Consider the following 20,522-nt stretch of genomic DNA (forward strand, 5'->3'; position numbering starts at 1 on the left):
TGTTGATGCGTGCTCTTTTACGTTGAAGGGTTGACTTGAACTGTTTTCCAGTTGGTGAATCACAATTTTTTTTTTTTGACTGGATTCCATGTATAAAGTGAGTTGAACTAGTTTCTTTTGGAATCACTTGTGATTCTGGTGTATAAGATCGCTTGTAAGAGATATAATTTAACTATGTGGAAGGTTGACAAATTAGGAATAGAACAGAAACTTTGAGATGTAAAGTGGATGTTGTTTATTTGTGTTGATGCTTCCAGGATTTATGTCAAACTGGTTTATTTACTTGGATTTGTAGTTGCAGGTAGGAAAGTCAATGCTATGGTGACCTGTTGAGTGCCAGCTTTTATTTTTGGCTTCAATGCTGCATTGGCCTATTTTTATATTCTTTGCTTTTTCTCACCAGTTTCAATTTGTTAATTTATTCTTGTAAATGGAATGCAGCTGAAAAGGGATTCTTTTGCTGCTGGATCATGGAATATTCTGGATGAAATACGAAGAGTGCGTTCAAAGGCAACAGAAGAAATGCTGAAGGATTTACCATCTACAAAAATTGACTTATCCGCATTTTCTTTAGAACAGAAAACCAGCCAAAATCCTGCAATGGGTGACAAAATGGAATCTGGCATTGGGGATAAAATGTGCAACTCAAATCCTTTAGCAGCTATGCAATCAGCAGATGAATCTTTGAAATTGGTGACAGGAGTGAATGCATCTAATGACATTCTAGGTGCAGTTTTTACTCAAGAAAAATCTACTTTCGTTATTCCATAGCCAATTGTCATTACAGGCAGAATAAGCTGCCTACTTGCTGAAATATGTTTTGACATTAAGAATATGAAGAAAATGAATTAAAAAATCTAAGAAATAAAATCTTGTTTTATACTCCTTCAGATGCAGAGATGGCACAAGATGGATTACAAAATGAAACTTTGTCATCCAATCCTGCAATTTCTGTTTGCAATAGAAACCAGGTACCCGATTAGGCGATTTTTTTTTTTTGTTTTTCAGCTTCAAATTTTATTTTCCTTTTTAGGGTAGAAGAAAATTTGAATTGCTATGCTAGTCTTATTTCCTAGATTTGGTTTCAGTCAACTAAAAGTAAGAGTGAGAACTGCTTCGCTGAGTTTAAGTTCTGTTAGTATTATGCAATACCTCTTATAGTTTTATCATTGTATTGTGCAGGATTTAGAAGCCCAGCAGATAACTGACGGAAGACCACATGGTACTTCTGAATCTTACCAATCCGGCCTTTCAGGTTTTGTTTCAAAGCCACATAATGATACATTGCTTTCATATGAAGTTAAAGAGCAGCTTATTTTTTCTTTTATTTCCATATCATGGTTTTTGCTGATTAGAGGGTGAAACACTACATGCCTACTTATTTTAGAATTTAGTAACAAGGGGAGCAAGGCTAGGCTGGCCGAGACAGCTTTTTCAATATTTAGTTTAGCTGGAACGATATGGGATTGTAGTACATAAATTCCATTTATCATCAAGAATGTCTAGAAGCTAATGAGATGGCTACTTCCCTGCCCTAGCTTGGATGATCAAGCTTGTGGAGTGACCATATGCATTCATAGTAGTGACCATGGGATTTACTTGGAGATGACCATGGCATGAGTAGATGTAACCTGCTGTATGTCTGAAGGAAACTTCTGATGTAGTTTAGTAGCAACAATGTGCGTGTGGCTGTTTTGTGCTTCTTTGGCACAGAATGGAGTTTGATGTTAGCCTCTTCATATTTGAAAGAGAGCTCAATGGCCTTGTGACTGCCATCAATCTGACATAAAGAAAGTTCCCCGCTGCTTCGTAAACTGGAAAAGATTGGGGGAAAAGCTCAAATCAAAAGAGCAATCCCAACCCAATCATCCTTCAAGAATTATGATTTTTTAACATAAAGAGATGATTCATAGCATGAAAACTGTCTATGGTTAGTATATATATGTATGTATGTGTGTATATATATATTGCTAAGCATTTTGCATAGTATTAGTGAATATGGTAAATAGGCAAAAACAAAAAACGTCTTGCATGCACTTGTGGACGCACGTCTTGATGTCTTTGTATTCTGACCATGTTATTGAACCTCACTAGGCCTGGGCTGTTGGATCAAAACCCCGGTAACCTGGGCCTAAAACCAGGCTGGGTTATATCAAACTGGAAATGCATACAACCTGATCAAACCAGTCAAACCCAGTGGGTTTTGTTAAACTCCAGTTACCTCAACAGGTTGAATATACTTTGATGGATTCGCACCTTACCCTATTTTTATCTATTCTTTGCACTTTTCATCATTTTATTTGTTTTTTACTTTTTACAGTTGATTTTTTGTTTTTTTCATTTTCCCTATTCAATTGGTGCAAAAAAAAAGCCAAAGCTGTAAATCGTGAAAATTTAAACTTTGAAGCATGAGACTTGAGCGAATCAATGAAAATTATGAACAAAGTCACAAACCTACTGTTACTAGTTACTGTAGTTGTTTAGTGGTACTGCTGTGTTAGTAAGTGTGTGTTAGTAAGGGTAATATGGTCATTGACGTGTGCTTGGTAAGGGTAATCCTCTATCCGTTTTTCTATTTGTTCTATAGCGGATGTGTTGAGCAGGATGGTGGATAGGGCTGTGGAGAGGGGACTAGTTAGAGGCTTTAATAGTAAGGAGAGAGGATGTGGTGATTTCCCATCTTCAGTTTGCTGATGATACCATTTTCTTCCCTGATGATAACAGTCCTTTAGAAGTATTTTGTGTATTCTCCAAATCCTTGAGGAGGGGTCTGGTCTCAAAATTAGTATGGGGAAGAGTGGATTAGTAGCGCTAAATGTACTCGACGAGCGAGTTAGGGATCGGGCCATTGAAGTGGAGTGTGGCATTCTAGATTGGCCTTTGACTTTTCTTGGGTTTCCTTTGGGGGGGGGGGGGGGGGAATCCTAGAGCAGCAGAGTTTTAGGATCTAGTGGTGGAGAGGGTGACAAAGAGGTTAGATGGGTGGAAAGGGGCTTTTTTCTCTTTAGGGAGTAGAATTACTGTGATTCAGGCTCGTCTTTTAAGTATTCCACTTTATTTTCTCTTTGATTTTAAGATTCAGACACTGATTGCTAGTGAAATGGAGAAAATCAGGAGAGACTTTATGTGGGTTGACGTGGGGGACCATAAAGCTCACTTAGTCAGATGGAATGAGGTTTTTAAGCAGAAAAGGAGGGTGGGTTGGGTTTGGGTAAATTGGTGTCTAAAAACCCCACACTTTTAGCCAAATGGTTGTGGCACTTCCCTTTTGAAGAATCTTCCCTTTGGCATAAATAATAAGAAGCAAGTTTGGGTAGGATGAGAATGGGTGGGATACGAATAGTAATCTATGATGTTCTTTGAGGAGTCTGTGGAGATCCATTTCTTAGATTTATCCTTCCTTTGACCCTAACACTAATCTTGTGGTCGGAGTGGGTCACGTATCTGCTTCTAGAAAGACTGTTGCCTAGGTAATGAAGCTTTATCCACTTCTTTCCCTTGTCTCTTTCTTTTAATTGTTAAGCAAAATAGAGCCACATATTCTTTTGTTGGGGATTTGAGTAGTCCTTTGATTTCCTAGAATCTTCATTTTAGGAGACCTCTTAATGAGAGGGAGGGAGATTGAGGAGCTGTCTTCTTTGTTATCCTTGTTGAACAGAGGTAATCTTTTGTTGGGGAGAGATATTCAAACTTGGTTATTGGATCATTCGGGAGTGTATTCTTGCAAATATTTTTTTGAATTATCGATCCATTATAATTCTTCATTTCTGCTCTTTCCTACAATTTGGAAGGCCAAGGCTCCCTAAAAAATTAAGGCTTTTACTTGGTTTGTTGTGCTTAATAAAATAAATACTAATAACTTGTTGCAAATTAGAAGACCTTTGAAGGCTCTTTCTCCTGATGTTTGTGTGCTCCCTTTTGAGGACCATGAGACAGCTTCTCATTTCCTTTACACTCTGATTTTTTTTGGAGGATTTGAAAGAAGTTGTTTGGTATTGTTGGGGAGAGTTGGATATGCCCTGTATCAGTGGAAGATTTAGCCATTTCTTCTGCAGGTTTTGGTAGAAGGAAGGACAGGGCAGCCTTATAGAGGTTTGGTGTATTTGCAATTTTATTGGGGTTATGGATGGAAGGGAATGCATCTCCGGGAAAAATTAATTTGGGAGTTGGGCTGGGATAAGATCCAGTTCTTAACGTCACTGTGGAGTGTTGGCTTTGGTTTTTTCGGAGGAAATAGTTTCCAGGAGATTCAAAGAGATTGGAGGAATGTGCTGGCTTGTTGAGTTAATCCTTTTTCTGTGGGTTTTTGTTTTTTTTTTTTTGGTTTGTTCCAGATTTTCTTTGGGAGATTTCTCATTCTACCTCTTGTAATTTTTTTCCCATTAATATAATTTTCTTTTGTTATCAAAAATAAAAATTATAAATAGAGGGAGAGACTTATCATTGTGATTAGGTCTTCCATTTTACTGAATTCTTCAGCAATGTATCAGAATTCTTCAGAATCTGAGACCTAAACCCTAATTGCCAGAGTATCATTGAACCAGAGCCTAAAACCCTAAATCTGCTGCAAGTCTATCATTGTAGGAGCATTGCCAGCATCACCATTTGCCTGAACAACAGCCAGCAGTTCCTAGAAATTTCCTGGACGACTCTGCTAATTAAGGCCCACAAAAACCCCTTTAAATTTTTCCAAATCAACACCATAGCCATCCACTGACATTGTTGATCTACACAACACGTAAATCCTATCACTGGAGCTGCTCCCACGCACCCTCACTCACCGACCCCACACATCGGCATGTGAAGCTTCTTTTTGGTACTGTCTGAAAATGCTTGTCAATGTTTATTGAGTTCATTGGGGCCCAAAACAGTGATAGTTGATGTGTTTGTGGTTTGTTCAGTTTATCTTGTTCATCATGTGTTTGTGGTTTGCTCCAGTTGTCGAAGGTGGTTGTTGGAACGGGGTCCATGAATCCTAGAAGTATCTTGTTTGCTGTGTACATTTAATTTTCTGCCATACCAAGGTTGTTCGTGTTGGGATGGATTCCCCAAATTCGGAAAGTATGTTTTCCTCATTGGCCACTAGCTTTGGTGGACACTGTCTATAACTGTTTCAAAGGGTGAGTATTCATGGTTCCTTCTTTATCAAGCATCCTAACAAGCATCTCATCACATTGTTTCTTTTGCTTAGAAAGGTACTCCTGTAGTTTTCAAGTCATCTTGCATCTCCCCCTCTAGTCCTTGGGTTATCTTCCTTCTTCCTATTAACCAGAATGATAGGTGTAACCAAATTCTTTCTTGCCCTTCTATATTCTAAAAATTTGTCAAGAGTTACCCTTACTAATGGGTCCACTGCTACAGTTAATGGGATAGGAACTATAAATCCTACCTTCTCCACCTATCTTTTTTCTGTTGTGTACATTCCTAAATTCCCTTTCAATCTTATGTATGTTAATAAGATTATCAAGTTACTTTATTGTTGTGTAAAAACCTTCCTTCTTGATTCTTTTGTTATTCAAAATCTGTAGACAAGGAAAAAGACTTGGACATGATGTGAGGCTAGTGGAATTTACTACTTTAAGTCATTCTCTCCTCCTATTGCCTGTAGTGCTGCTACTACACCACTTCAAACCCAATGTTGTGTTGCTCATCCTTCATTGGACAAGTTAAAAGAGCTAGTTCTTGCTTTGAGTTCTATGTCTAATTTATGTGCAAGTCTTGTCAATTAGGAAAGCATCATTGTGTTCCCTTTGCTTCCCACGTTAATAAACAGACGGTCAATCCTTTCATGTTAGTCTATTCTGATGTTTGGAGTCCTAGTCGTGTCATGTCAAAGTTAGGGTTTTGATACTTTGTTACATTTGTCAATGACTACTTTAGGATGACTTGGTTGGATTTAGTGAAAGATTAATATCTTTTGTGTCTTTTTTTCTCAAATAAGGACTAAGTTTGATTTGCCAATTAAGATATTTTGTTGTGATATTGCTAAGGAGTACTTAAGTACCCAATTCACTACCTATATGAGTATCTTTGATATGATCCATCAATCATCTTGTGCCTTCACTCCACAACAAAATGGAGTTCCAGAGCAGAAAAACACACACATTCTCGAAGTCACTTGTAGTCTGTTGTATCAAATGAATATCCCCAAAGCCCTTTGGAGTGGAGTTGTGCTCATTGCTTGCTCTTTCACCAATAAAATGCCATCCTCTATCCTTCGTGGTAAGATCCCATATTCAGTTATCTTTCCAATGGCTTTGTTTCTCACTTCTTCCTTGTATATTTGGTCATGTGTCCTTTGTCCATTGGTTAAGCACATGAATGAATAAGTTGGATCCTCGTGCCGTCAAATGTATTTTTTTTAGGCTATTTTGCATTCAAAAGTGTCACGGTCCGCCTTTTTCACACCGTTGTGAAGGGCCGTGCGGCGCTAGCTAAAGCACTCTTGCTTAACTAGCCAGCCTTTTGTTTACCAACATTCATCCACGGAACACTTTCATTAACATTCAATCAGATAGCAGCGGAAATAATAATCAATTCATGAAAGCCGTGGCAACCAAGCAGTAAATATTGAAGCAAACGTAATTCATTAACAAATCCTCCGTTGACATGTTGTACTTAGCGAGGGAGGCAAGTAGGCTAAGCACGTTGACAATTGCTAGTGAGTTTTACAATGATTGATGAACACTCACCCTCCCCTAAAGAGCTTTCTAGGCCATTCTCACTCTAGCACTAGGAAACATCAAAGTGACCGATGAGTCATACTGCCTTATTTGGCTTACAATGAAAGAAATACTAGAAAATGACCCTACACTAGTATTTACATGATGGAAACCCATCCCAAACACACGAGATAAGCGGTCATAGGCAAGCATAATGCCCTGAACAAGCTTAGCCCGTGACATTCTCCCCCACTTATGCGGTCGACGTCCTCGTAGACTTTTGGCGGTAGGTACACTTCAAATTTATCCACGAACAGTTGAATATCTTCCGCAGAAATCCAGCTGATTTCTTTGTCATTAAGGCATTTCCACTCCACTAAGAACTTCTGCCGCTTCTTCCTTGAGGATATGAACTTTCTGCCTGCAAGGATCTCTTCAACATCATGTCTGTCAGGTTGCACTGCCTTCAACTCTACGCTGTTTGACTGACTTCTGCTCAGGTCGTTGGTGTTGGCGTTGAATGGCTTGAGGCAATTGACATGAAATTGCGGTTTTCTCTCTTAATCTGCCCATTTCTTCATCTGCTTAGAAGCATTCTCTAGATAGGCTTGGGCAAAGTCTGCATTCTGTCTCCCTTCACTGGTGAAGATGTACGCCTTAGGACTCTTTCGTCTGTACGGCTCGCCCACTGTGTGAGGTAACAGCGGCAGCTGGTCTATAGCAAGCTCAAAAGGGCTCTTTTTGGTTGTTGAGCGCCTTTGGGCGTTGCTACAGAATGGAGCCACATCAAGTAGTTGCACGCCATTCTTCCGGTTGTCATTGACACAATGGCGCAAGTACTCATCTAGTAGCTCTCTGAATCTCTTCATCTGTTCGTCTGTCTGTCGATGATAACTCGAAGAGATGTCAAGGTGTGACCTGAATATCCTGAAAAATCTTGTTAAGAAGTTGTCAGTGAACATTAAATCTTGGTCACAAATAATAACTTGGGGAACACCCCAAAGTTTCACAATAGTCACAAGGAACAATTGTGTCGTCCCCTCTGCCGAACAGTACTTTGGTGCGGCCATGAAAGTACCATACTTCTTCCGCTCCCCTTTGTCTTGTTGGCAAGTGAGACAAGTTTTGGTATAATTAACCACATCATCCCGCGTGTGCGGCCAATAATACCTCCCCAGTAGTCCTGTCATTGGAGTCATTCTCCGCGAATACCCCTTAACGAACTTCCTGTAGAAACTAGTAAGGCCAAGAAAGGAACGCAACTCCTTCACTGTTGTGGGAATCTTCCGTTCTTGAACCATCCTTACCTTCTCCATATCCCTCCGGATACGACCTTGTTCAACGACTTGACCAAGGAATTTGTTGCTCCGCCGAGCGAAAGAGAAATTCTCCTTCTTCAAATTCAGACTGTTTCCCTTCAGCCTGTCGAACACCTTCCGTAGATGCTCTTCATGTTTCCTTTGAAACGACACCGATGCTCCCAACGGTGTTTTGGAAGGGCGAACACATCCCGCTTCCACTTCATCAAGCTGTTTCCCCAACTCTACTATCTCTCTAGGCACAATCCAACATGGCCTTTTAGCAGGTGGTTTCACTCCTGATAACAACTTGATCTCTTGCTCCACAGTCCGTCGTGAAGGCAAATTGTGAGGCAGCTTATCCGGCAACACCTCTTTATCCTCATCCAACACCGCTTGGATGGTCGTAGGCTCCACCTCTTGGCCTACTTCTTTGTCTACCACCACCATGGCTAGACGTGTCTGCTCACCCTGACCCAATCCTTCATTGAGTTGTATGGCTGAAAGGGACTTCCCTTCGTCTCCTTTCGTTGCAACGACTTGCACCATGCACGAGTGATCTCCCATCAGACACAGGGAACCAGTCGAAGGCATCAGCACTGCCCTCGTCCCCATTAGGAACTCCGTTCCTAGAATGACTGGATAGTCATCCAATGGCACCACTGTGAAATTCGCATGACCTTCCCACTGTCCAAGCTTTATCACCACTTGCTTGGCTACTCCCAGAGTAGGCTGGGCTACAGAGTTAACTGCTTTCACGCGTCCTGTATCCTTCTCTAAGGATAAGTTGAGTCTTCCTGCTTCCAACTGTGAAACAAAATTATGAGTAGCTCCCGTATCCACCATAGCGCGAGGACTCTTCCCATTTATCCTCAAGTCCACAAACATTAACCCTTTTGCTCGTGTAACTTTCGGTGTTTTTGCCTGCTTTTCCAATGCGTTCACCAACCGCACTGAACCCACCCTCGGGGCTTCATCCTCTTCCCCATCGTCTTCCACTGCTTGTTCTACAATGGAAGCCTGTAAGGCATTAAGTGATGCTTTGTGAGGGCACTCAAAAACTCTATGAGGACCTCGACACAAGAAACACTCAATTTTACTCTTCCCCTTTCCATTGGGTGTGTTGAACCCTCGAGACGACGAAGCTTCCTGTGAGGTTGATGAATTAGGGTCGGCTCCCCCACTCTTGGGTTTGCCATTCTTGAAAGACTTTCCACCGTTTCCCTCTCCGCCAAACCGTTTGGACGAAGTGGTCTCATCACCAGCGTAGTCTGTCAAGCGTTCTGCAGCCGCTTGTGCAGTTGACAAGTCTTGAACCCTTTGTCTATGAAGTTCAGTTCTTGCCCACGGTTTCATCCCCTCTAGAAAATAGAACAACTTGTCCTTCTCCGACATATCCCGAATATCCAACATTAAAGCAGAAAATTGTTTCACATAGTCACTGATTGAACCCGTATGCTTGAGATCTCTCAGTTTTCTCCTTGCATTATACTCAACGTTCTCAGGAAAGAATTGGGCCTTGAGCTCTCTCCTCAAGTCTGCCCAACTATCAATCACACAGCTTCCATTTTCAATTTCTCTGTACTTGGTACGCCACCACAGTTTGGCATCACCAACCAAGTACATGGTCGCAGTATCCACCTTTGCCTGTTCTGAGGCCATCCTCACAACGCGAAAGTACTGCTCCACATCAAACAAGAAGTTCTCTAACTCCTTGGCATCTCGGGCACCCCCATACGTCCTGGGTTCTGGCACCTTGGTTTTGCTAACTCCCGGAGTGTTGGAGTTCCCCATAGCAAGAACCATCACATTTACCTTTGCATCCAGATCTGCCATCCGGGCTTGCAAAGTTTCCACAGTGTGGCGAAAGTCCTCTGACATGTCGCCTATCAAACCTGCTTGATGTTTTTGTGATCCCCTCACTTCATCAACAAGTTCTCTCATCTGGGCCACCTCCGCGGCCATAGTGTTGGTTGACTCTTCAACCTGTGCTTCCAGCACGCTGATCCTCTCAGCATTGTTTGGTGCCATGGTCACTTACCAAAGCTTTCCAAACCCAACAACGAAGGCAATCGAATTCACGTAGCAACTCAACCTTGGGCTCTCACCAAGTGTCACCGACTTGGGCTCTGATACCAAATGTCACGGTCCGCCTTTTTCACACTGTTGTGAAGGGCCGTGCGGCGCTAGCTAAAGCACTCTTGCTTAACTAGCCAGCCTTTTGTTTACCAACATTCATCCACGGAACACTTTCATTAACATTCAATCAGATAGCAGCGGAAATAATAATCAATTCATGAAAGCCGTGGCAACCAAGCAGTAAATATTGAAGCAAACGTAATTCATTAACAAATCCTCCGTTGACATGTTGTACTTAGCGAGGGAGGCAAGTAGGCTAAGCACGTTGACAATTGCTAGTGAGTTTTACAATGATTGATGAACACTCACCCTCCCCTAAAGAGCTTTCTAGGCCATTCTCACTCTAGCACTAGGAAACATCAAAGTGACCGAGGAGTCATACTGCCTTATTTGGCTTACAATGAAAGAAATAATAGAAAATGACCCTACACTAGTATTTACATGATGGAAACCCATCCCAAACACACGAGATAAGCGGTCATAGGCAAGCATAATGCCCTGAACAAGCTTAGCCCGTGACAAAAAGGGATGTCAATGTTATAGCCCTACTTAAAATTAATTCTTTGTCATGTCACCTTCATTAAGTCTACATCGTACTATTTTTTCTTGAGTTATGTTGACTTTGATGAGGCCCTTCCTTTGCCTAGCCTTCCATTTCCTTGCCTATTATCTTTGCCTAGTCCTTGAGCATCTTCATCCAACTTGAGTCCTTCTCGCGCTTGGATCATATCAATTTGTAAGTTTACACACAACAATTGAAGGTAAAGAGCCTCCTCCAACTACTACTACTACTATGCCTTTATTTCCCTCTCTGGATTTCTCAAGATTGCTGTTTGAAAAGGCAAATGTATGTGAATCCAACATCTAGTGTCTAATTTTATTTGTTGTGTTTTCTTGTCACCCTCGTGTTATTGTTTTATGAGTGCTCTATCATTTGTCGCTCTTCTAAAATAGATTTTTGAAGCTCTACCCCATTCTAGGTGGAGGACTGAATGGTTGAAGATATGCGTGCGTTAGATTATATGATGTACTTGGGAGATGGTTGCTTGTCCTCCTGATAGGTTTCTAGTTGGCTGTCTTTGAGTGTATACTGTGAAAGTCGATCCTAATGGTTTTGTGGCTTGTTTGAAGGCCTATCTTGTTGCTAGGGTTACACTCAAGTGTAAGGTTTGGATTGCTCTTGACACATTCTACTCGATTTTTAAACTTGCCCAGTTCATTTGTTTATCTCCTTAGCCATCACATGTCGTTGTTCGTTGCATTAGCTAGATACAAAGAATGCCTTCCTACATGGTGATCTTTAGGAGGTCTATATGGAGCAAACACCTAAGCTTGTTGCTCTGGGGGAGTTACGATTAGTGTGCCAGATCAAGAAATCTTTCTATAAAAGCTTTGCTTAAAGTGTTTATTGAATTCTATTGGAGAGTGGGTCTTGGATCAACAGTAAGGTTGCTCCTTTGTGACCGGTTGGTCACAGGTTTAAGTCCAAAGAAACAACTTCTCTACGTAATAGGAGTAAGACTACATATACTATGATGACCTTCCCTTTTATGCTCACATAGTGGGGGGCCTTGTGGCCCGGGGACATCCTTTTAGTACTAACTCCACATTCATTACTTTGGTTCCTAAGAAGAGTAGATCTATCAAGATAGAAGATTTCATACCTATTAGTCTAGTTTCTAGTGTGTGTAAGATATTAGCCTTGTGGGGGTTGGTCTTTCAACTTTAGTCCTGTTGATACCATTTTCCTTTTAGATGATTATAGTCCTTTTAGGAGTATCTTGGGTATTCTCAATGTTTTTGAGAGGGTGTCTGCGCTTAAGATTAACATGGGAAAAAGTGGTCGAGCTGCCATCAATGTGCCTCTCAGGCGTGCTAGGGAGTGGTCCTTTCAAGCGGGGTGTGGTTTGGTGGCTAGCCTTTGACATGCTTAGGGTTCCCTTTGGGAGGAGATCCCAGATCTGTAAATTTTTGGAATTTGGTAATGTAAAGGTGGCTAAGTGTCTAGATGGTTGGAAGGGGGCCCTTTTCTCTGTTATGTAACCACTCTTATTCTGGATTGTCTGTCTTGTATCTCGTTGTATTACTTGTCAACTTTTAAGATTCTTGTGGGGATTGCTAGTGTGCATAAGAAAATTATGAGAGATTTCTTGTGGTATAAAGTTGAGGGTCATAGAGATCATTTGGTGAGTTGGGATGTGGTGTGCAGGTAAAAATTGGAGGGTGGGTTCAGTCTTGGTAAGTTGGTGTCTAAGAACACTATTTTCATAGCTAAATGGCTTTGGCTTTTTCCCCTAGAGGATTTTTCCCTTTGGCATAGTCATTAGAATTTAGAATTAAGTTTGGGTTGGATTGAGAATTGATGGTATACCAATTTTAGTTTTAGATGTTCTTCGAAGAGTTTGTGTAGATCTTCTCAGATTTATCCCTTGTTCTTTCCCCACACTAAATTTGTGTTGGTAGAGGTTCTCAGATTCGTTTGCAGAAAGATCTTTGGTTGGTGAATATTGTTTTATTCACCTGTTTTCCTTATCTCTTGTTTGAGCACAAACCAGAATAGCGTTATTTTTATTTTGAGCTTTTTGGGATTTTCATTTTAGGTGACCTCTTAATGATTGTAAGTTGGTTGAGCGTTCCTCTTTGTTGCTTTTGTTGAGTAATTGTCATCCTTTCTTTGGGATTGGATTCTTATTCTTGGTCCTTCGATCATTTGGGGATATGTTCTTGTTAATCCTTTTTTTTTTTTTTTTTGTGAGTTCTTGACTCATTCTAATTATTCTTTTTCTCTTTATTCCTTTATTTTGAAAGGCCTAATTACCCTAAAAAATTAAGGTTTTATTTGGTTGGTTGTGCTTATTGAATCAATAACAAAACTTGTTGCAGTTTTGGCGACCATTGAAGGCACTTCCACCAAATGTTTGTGTGCTTTTCTATAATAATTCAGAGACAGCATCTCATCTCTTTCTGCATTGTGATTTTTCTTGGAGAGTGGGGTAAGTTATTTGGTGTTTTGGGAGAAATCTTGGTTTGTCCAGAATTGGTGGAAGATATTTTGGCTTCTTTGTGGGTTTTGGAAGGAGAAGGACATGGCAGTGTTATGGACATGTGGTTTTTTGCAGTGTTGTTGGGGTATGGTTGAGACGTGATGCACGTAGTTTTTCAAGGAAGAAGTTGCATTGTTTTCTGGTTTGGGAAGAGATTCATTATATGTCATCATTGTGGTGTGTTGGTTATGGGCACTGCACGTATCTTTTTGGGGAAGAAGTTCAATTGTTTGCTGGTTTGGGAAAAAAATCACTACATGGCATTGTAGTGCTGTAATCTGGATGTTCAGTGAGATTGGCGAAATCTAATGGCTTCATTTTGGGAGTTGTGGTTTTTGTTTGTTTCCTTTTTTTTCCTGTTGCTGTTTTTTTGTATTTTTTATTCTGGTTTGTCCTAGATTTTCTGTTGGGAGATGTCTTTTTCTCCTTTCTGTATATTCGTAATCTATCAATGAAATTTCTTCTCTTTTTCCATAAAATAAAATTTTCATTTTTATTTATCCTTTATTTTTAAAATTTTAAGCTATAAAGAATTTAATTAAATTGTTACTGTTGAGCCTGTCTTCTCCCTTTTTATGAAACTAAGAGAATTTAATTAAATTGTTATTGTTGAGCCTGTCTTCTCCCTTTTTATGAAACTAAGTTCTTTTAATGAAATTTTCCATTGGAGCTGTATGAAAGATTAAGATTTTTAGGCTGCAGTGTTAAAAGAAACTCAAGGAGTCAACAGTTACAACTTACAATTCTCAAGTGATGATTTGGGAGAAGAATGAACAACTAAAGTTATATTGTGGTTTCAAATATTTCTTGTAATTAATTGAGAATATTGAGCTTCTATGATGGTTTTCAACTCGTAGAAGCCCAAAAAAGAACTACATTTATTCTGATGTGAGGATATATATTGTTGGTTAGGAAGACTGAATACACTTCCTTGAAGTTTTGGGTCATCTGTGGGCAATAATGTACTTGATCTTAGTGACTCTATTGTGGAACAGTTCTATATTTGTTGGACAACCATCAAATTGAACCTATCAATCATTCATAACTTTAATTTTTTTTTGAGAATGGAGCTAGAAAGGGCCCAAATATTTTTTAACAAATTTCATCAATAACAACCAATTTCTTCTCTCTCTCTCTCTCTCTCTCTCTCCACTGATTTATTTATTTATTTACTTATTACAGTATGCCTTGTTGAGAAGGGAAAACGGATGTATTAATTGAAGGATGATTTCTTTTTTTATTGATTGCATTGTCCAAATGCCATACAGAATTGACATGCAGAATATATATGTTATGCTGACTACAGAAAAAATAAAAAGCTTTGTATGCAGCGGTGCATAATTTTACATAATTCTAAGTGGGGACTTCTAAATTATCCAATTTAAGTGTTTTCAGTGATGGGCACTGATGTTCGTCTGATGGATGCTCCTCTGGCACCGTTGTTTGTTGATCACTCATTTTTCCTTAGAACTGAAAATTGTACTATTAATTTTGCATGCAATAATCTGAATTCCTTCAACCTAGCCTAGAATCAAACCTTGAACCACAACCAGACATATTGCATCATAATCACACAATCCAGAACCCAGAATTTGATCCTTTTTGACCCTTATCTTCATTGCTGTTGCTTGCTTTTGATCATTATTTTAGCAAGTTAGACTTGCCATGGAATGATCAATTCATAAGTGATTGGGTTGGAGAAGATAACAACCTCATATCATGGCTTTCTCATATCTGATTAAAGCATGTGCCACCTATGCTATGAATCATGTATAATTGGGTGCCGGACCAACTTCATCAGTTCTGCTCAGCTAAATCAGAGTACCCATAGTAATAACTGTAGATTTCCAAATGGGTTTTTCCAAATGCAGTATTGGAAAATTATAATATTTCTTGGGAAGTTTTTGATTCAGGAAGAAGGTCTTCGCTGAGAATTCCTGATGAAGCTGCATCTGCATGTTGGATGTATTTTAAAAGTTTGGGTGAAATTGTGAATGGTCATGTTTTTGTTAATCAGCATGGGAATTTATGATTGAAGTGCAGAGATAGTGGATGTTTCAATGTTGTGGAAGCTGAAAAGAAGCTGTAAGTGTTTCAGAGAAGAGGACAGGAAGCTAAGTCAATTGGAGAGGGATGGGAGCCTTGTGGGGAAATTTGGCTGGATTTTGCATGTCGAAGGAGAGAATGTGGAGATTGCTGTTGGGAAGGGAGATGTGCAGGACAAGAACCTGACTCATATTTTAATTTGAATGTTGATTGAGATATTCTGAAGGAGAGGGAGCTCAATGGCCAATGGTAGGGAAGATATTTGGGGTGGGGTACCTAATTAGCTCGGTTGGATCTCTAGTCAGGGGGGGTGCATGTGCCAAAAAGATCGGCTACAAAATGGGCCAAATAAGTTCTGTAGAGAACCCAAGAGCTGAGAAGGCAAAAGGTGGGATGGGCGGGTATTTTCTGCGTCCAATCTAAGTCAAATAAAAGGAGGGGCTTCTAAGGTTCTTGTAAGCCAGCCTGACAGTTTCAAAAGAGACCTACAAAAAATGCTTCAGCTGGTGATAAGGGGATTGGGCTCAGGATTAAAAAAGTTTGAGCTGCTAAACCAAAGCCCAACACAAATGGCTCTTATGCTGGGATAAGAAGGGTCAATTGAACCCAAATTGAGCATTGGGTTGCAGGGAGGCAAATTATGACAATGCTGGAGACAGTTGAAGAGAGGTGGATGAAGGTGACAAGCCCAGGAAGGTAATGGGAAGCTTGATACTGAAGATCTAATCACAAAAGAGGAGACAAATTATGATATGTGAGACCCCCCTGTTAAAATGCCAAAAATGAATTTGCAAGGCAGGGACAGGGATTCCCTAGGAGGACAATTTGAAGGTGAGGCCTTCAAAATCTCAGAGTAGATTAATATAATTCATATGGAAGCTGAGGTAATGAAGTATGTGGGCAAAGAGAATGTTGAGATGAATTTAGAAGGCAAGGAGGTGTTGTTAAGGGGATTGTGGGTTTAATTCTCTGTTGCATCTGGTGTTCAGCTAGGTGAGAGAGGGGAGTTTGATAGTATGAGTGAAGCTGAGAGAGGGTTACTGTAGGATTACTTGATTGACACTCATGGCCTAAGGGATGAATTTGATTTGCATGTAAATATTGAAGAAAATGTGGCTTTGAGCATGGGGGCATTGTGGATTTGGGGGAATGTGAACTACTTAATCAGCAGGAGTGGGGGACCTTAGACTTTGGGAGAAATGCCAAGAATGTACAGAATGGTATTCAGCTGTTTGCCATTTGAAGGAGGTAGGCTTCCAAAATGCTGTAGTTGAGGAAGGGAGTTTGGTGATTTTTCCCTGTAAGTCAACAGTTTCTGCATGTGCTAGTTTGATGGCAATTTTGAATAGAGTCCAGGGTAAATCTTACTCGACCTCTGCTAAGACATCTCGAGAGGTTTTTAAGCCTGTGAAAAAGGAGTTCTTCCCATGAAATTACATATATACCCCTAAAACTATATGAAATTACAAACACACTGCTATAATACACAAATATTACAAACAAGCCCCACATAATCCTGTACTAATTAAACTAAACACATAAAACACTATTAGTTAAGCCCAATAATCCTTGACCCAATTCCTTTGAATGAGTCTCCAAAAAGGGTCTGCCATGGTACACAGCTTCTTTTCCTACATCAGGAGGTAGTGATTGATGTTCAGTTGATATCAGAAGAGGCTACTGATTTCTTTAAAAACCTGTACGTGGAGGAAGACTTTTAAAGGCCAATGATCGAGGGTTGGAGTGGAATCCTATTTTCCAAGACATTAATGTCTTGGCTAGAGAGGCTTTTTTAGGTGGAGGTCGTGGTTGTGTTCAGCATAGGGAGGGACTGGATGAATTTATAGTACCTTTCTTTTCAGGAGTTTTGGGATTTGGTGGTGGAGAATTCAATGGGATCAGAGTACGTCGATGAAGTTGGCAGAGTTCAGCCCATTAGTTTAGCATATAGCGTGTGTGAGATCATTTGCATTTGGAGAGAAGTGTAAGAATTGGATGAGGGTGCTTATCAAATGCTTATTTTTCAATGATAATTAACAATGTTGTAAAAGGCAAAGGCGTAAGGCGAGGCGTTTTACCCTCCTCTGCAAGGCGAGGCATAAGCCTTGAGGCGTAAGAATTTTGCAGCTGTATTTTTGAAATAATAAATAAAATCAAATTATATATAGAAAAAAAAAAAGAGAAAAATTTTAAAAGAATGGAGAAAAAAATAAAAACATAATTTTTAAATATCATATAGGCCAATTTTAGCTAACATTAGCCACAAACATCACAATGTCTCATCATCTAAGATTCTAATTTCTAAGAATCTAAATCTAAATCAACAAAGTTCTGAAGGAACTATCAAGATCTTCATCAAAATCCTCATCTTCATCAAACTCACCTATAGTAGGAGTTCTTCCACTTATAAATTCCCCCTCCCCCACTTCAACATGATCGTCTTCCTCAATTGTGACCAATATTGGCCTCTTGCCTTTGTCTTGAGTGCCTAGAAATTCAATAAAGCTATAGATTAGGAGTTAGGATAATGGAGAATTTTAAATTAGTAGATTCAAAAATGACTATTGATATGTATGTACTCAAGTTCTCACAATAATCACTAATCTTCCTTTTGCGAGGAAGTATAGAATGCGAGCTACCAGAAGCTTGTGTTGCTTGAGCATCATCTCCTTCAAAAGCTACCACGGGAAAAGCTCTAATAGCATCAACTTCTAGGAGATTTTCATCATCAAACCAAGAAGTATCTTTTGGGAGGATAGGTTCTTCCTTTCTAGTGATCCATTCATCATCTGAAGCTACTTCCGCCACCAATATTGGATCACACTTTTGTATTCTTCTTAGAGCTCTCTCCCTCAGTTTGGTGTTGTACTTCACGTAAACTAGAGCATTCAATCTCTTGTGCTCTAATCTATTCCTATTTTTCGTATGAATACACAATTGAGTTTAAGCCATTTAAATTTTTAGATATTAGAAGAGATTTTCATATTTGGGTGAAACAATAATAACATGGCATTTGTAAAAACTAAGAACCTGCTCAAATGTGCTCCAATTCCTCTCACATCCACTAGCACTACATGTCAGGCTAAGAACATGAATAGCAAACTTGGTCAATTCTGGGGTCTTTATCCCAAAGCACTCCCACCAATTAGCTACAAAAGAAAAAAACATGTTTAAGTTCCAAGTTATGAGAAGAAACAAGGATAGAGTACTACTAATTAACTAATTTATATTGAAGTATTATTTTTACCCGGGCTTCTCTACATACTGGAGTCAATAGTCACTCGAGTCCCAAAATCCCCTCGTGCATTATCAAACAAATCCAATTGGATGTTTGTAGCTAGCCTCTCCTCATATCTCAACATTCTATCCATGCATTCAAGTAGTCCTTTCTTCACAATCAGAAAAGATCTCCTTATAATGCAATTGGGGATTTAAATAATATCCCGCGGCATGTAAAGGGTGATGAAGTTGTGGAGTCCATCTATCATCTATTTTTATGCAAATGAGTCCATAGTTCTTGGGCATTTCTAGAAAAATTTGCAGCAATATTTTTCCTTTGCTGAATCCTTCTACTCATAGAGAAACCCCATGGCTGGTCTTTCCTCAAAATCAACTTCTCTTAGAACACACACAAGAGGGACAACACTCTTGATAACATAAGCCACGTGAGGCCAAAAATGTTGGTCAAATAAAACTATTGAGTGAGTCCTTATACATTCATGCATTTTTGCATATGTAGAAGTGCACCATAGAAGAGAACATAGATTGAAGACTGCGCTTTTGTTTGTAAATGCTTTGAAGTGTCAAAAATGCAGTAGCAAAGCGCGTCACTGAAGGGCGGATGAGTTCTTTGTTGTTGGTGAAATGCTTTCTCATCATTGCAAGTACATAGGAATGATTATAAATAAATTTCACGACTTGCTTAGTCTTCAGGATTGTGGTTGCATGGATCCTCAATTTTGCAATATCCTCCAACTTGAGATCCAAGCAATGTGTAGCACATGGAGTCCAATAGAGCTTCTCCCTCTTTTCCATAAGCTTTTTTCCACCATTTATTATGTTCTTTGCATTATCAGTTATCACTTGCACAACATTCTCCTCACCAACTTCCTTAACCACCTCATCCATATACTTAAACATCCAATCACCATTTTTTATAGAATCAGAAGCATCAATGGGTTTTAAAAACCATGTACCAGCAGTATTATTCACAAGGAAATTAATCAAGACCGTTGAACACCCATCAGCCCATCCATCAACCATGATAGAACATCCATATTCCTTCCAAGTTTTTTTGTGGTCTTTCAACATGCCATTGATGTCTTTCACTTCATCTTTAAGGATCCATGTCCTCATCTCTTGCATAGATGGAGGCTTGAAACCTGGCCCGTAATTAGAAATACAATCCACCATAGCACGCCAATATACGTCATCCATCAAATTAAATGGTAAAGCATTGTTGAACACATAACGACCAACTTTCCTACACACTTCATTTCTTTCTTCCTTCTTCCATTTTGAGTTTAGAGTGGGTTGTTTGGTCTATGAAAATGAAAACTTGTCCATTGGACCTCTACCCTTGGGATTAAGGCCAGGCCCACTGTTATGCTGCTCAATATGTCCAACTAATGGAGACATGACACTCTGAGTCCCTCCTCCTGGGCCCATCCCAATCTCTTCAAGAAGTTTATTTCTTTACCTTTCTCTTCTTGGAATTTTTCAAGAGCAATCTTGCACTCATCTCTCACGTTTTGAGGAGCTTTTGGGCAAGGTTTCATTGCCCTACTTGTACCCTGCCAAATGATGTTTAAATCTTGTCACAATCCCACCGCAAGTTTGATCACAAAATTTGCATCTAAAATATTTTTCTCCATCAACTTTTATGCATTTCCAAAAAAAATCTTTTTTGTGCCCCTTTGAATCACCTTCAGACAGCTGCAGCAGGAAATTAAAACTGAAAATTGAAAACTGAAACAAACCAAAAGCCAGCTGCAGCTACCTTCAGTTTTAGAGATAGAGACAATGGAAGAGGGCCTCGTGGGAGTTTGCTATGAACAACACTGGAGAGTGGAGCGAGTAAGAGTTGAATACTTGAATTAGTTTGAGCAAAGATCTCAAAATGAGATGAAATCTCTAAGCAGTGATGTTGTAGAGGGTCGCTGTAGAGAGACGAGAGGTTCAAATGGGTTGTTGGAGAGAGATGAGACTTTGTAAGGGGTCATCGGAGGCAGATCAAAAGAGACGAGAGCTTTGAAGGGGTTGTTGAATAGAGATGATACGTTGGAAGGAGTCATCAAAGGTAGGTCAAAGCTTGGAAGGGATCCTTGACTCGT

At 39.7% G+C, this 20,522-nt stretch overlaps 1 protein-coding gene across 4 annotated transcripts in view; it reads left to right on the forward strand.

Moving 5' to 3' along the window:
* The window catches only part of LOC131152226 (protein KAKU4), a 75,426-nt gene that overhangs the window by 42,749 nt on the left and 12,155 nt on the right, over positions 1-20,522 (forward strand). For all 4 annotated transcript variants that reach the window (XM_058103977.1, XM_058103978.1, XM_058103976.1 and 1 more), the window contains 3 exons: positions 442-727; positions 892-971; positions 1,183-1,255. In XM_058103977.1, coding sequence (XP_057959960.1) covers positions 442-727; positions 892-971; positions 1,183-1,255 — 439 coding nt within the window. The remainder of the gene's footprint in view (positions 1-441; positions 728-891; positions 972-1,182; positions 1,256-20,522) is intronic.

Source organism: Malania oleifera, chromosome 3 (genome assembly GCF_029873635.1).
Source record: "Malania oleifera isolate guangnan ecotype guangnan chromosome 3, ASM2987363v1, whole genome shotgun sequence".
NCBI lineage: Eukaryota > Viridiplantae > Streptophyta > Magnoliopsida > Santalales > Ximeniaceae > Malania > Malania oleifera.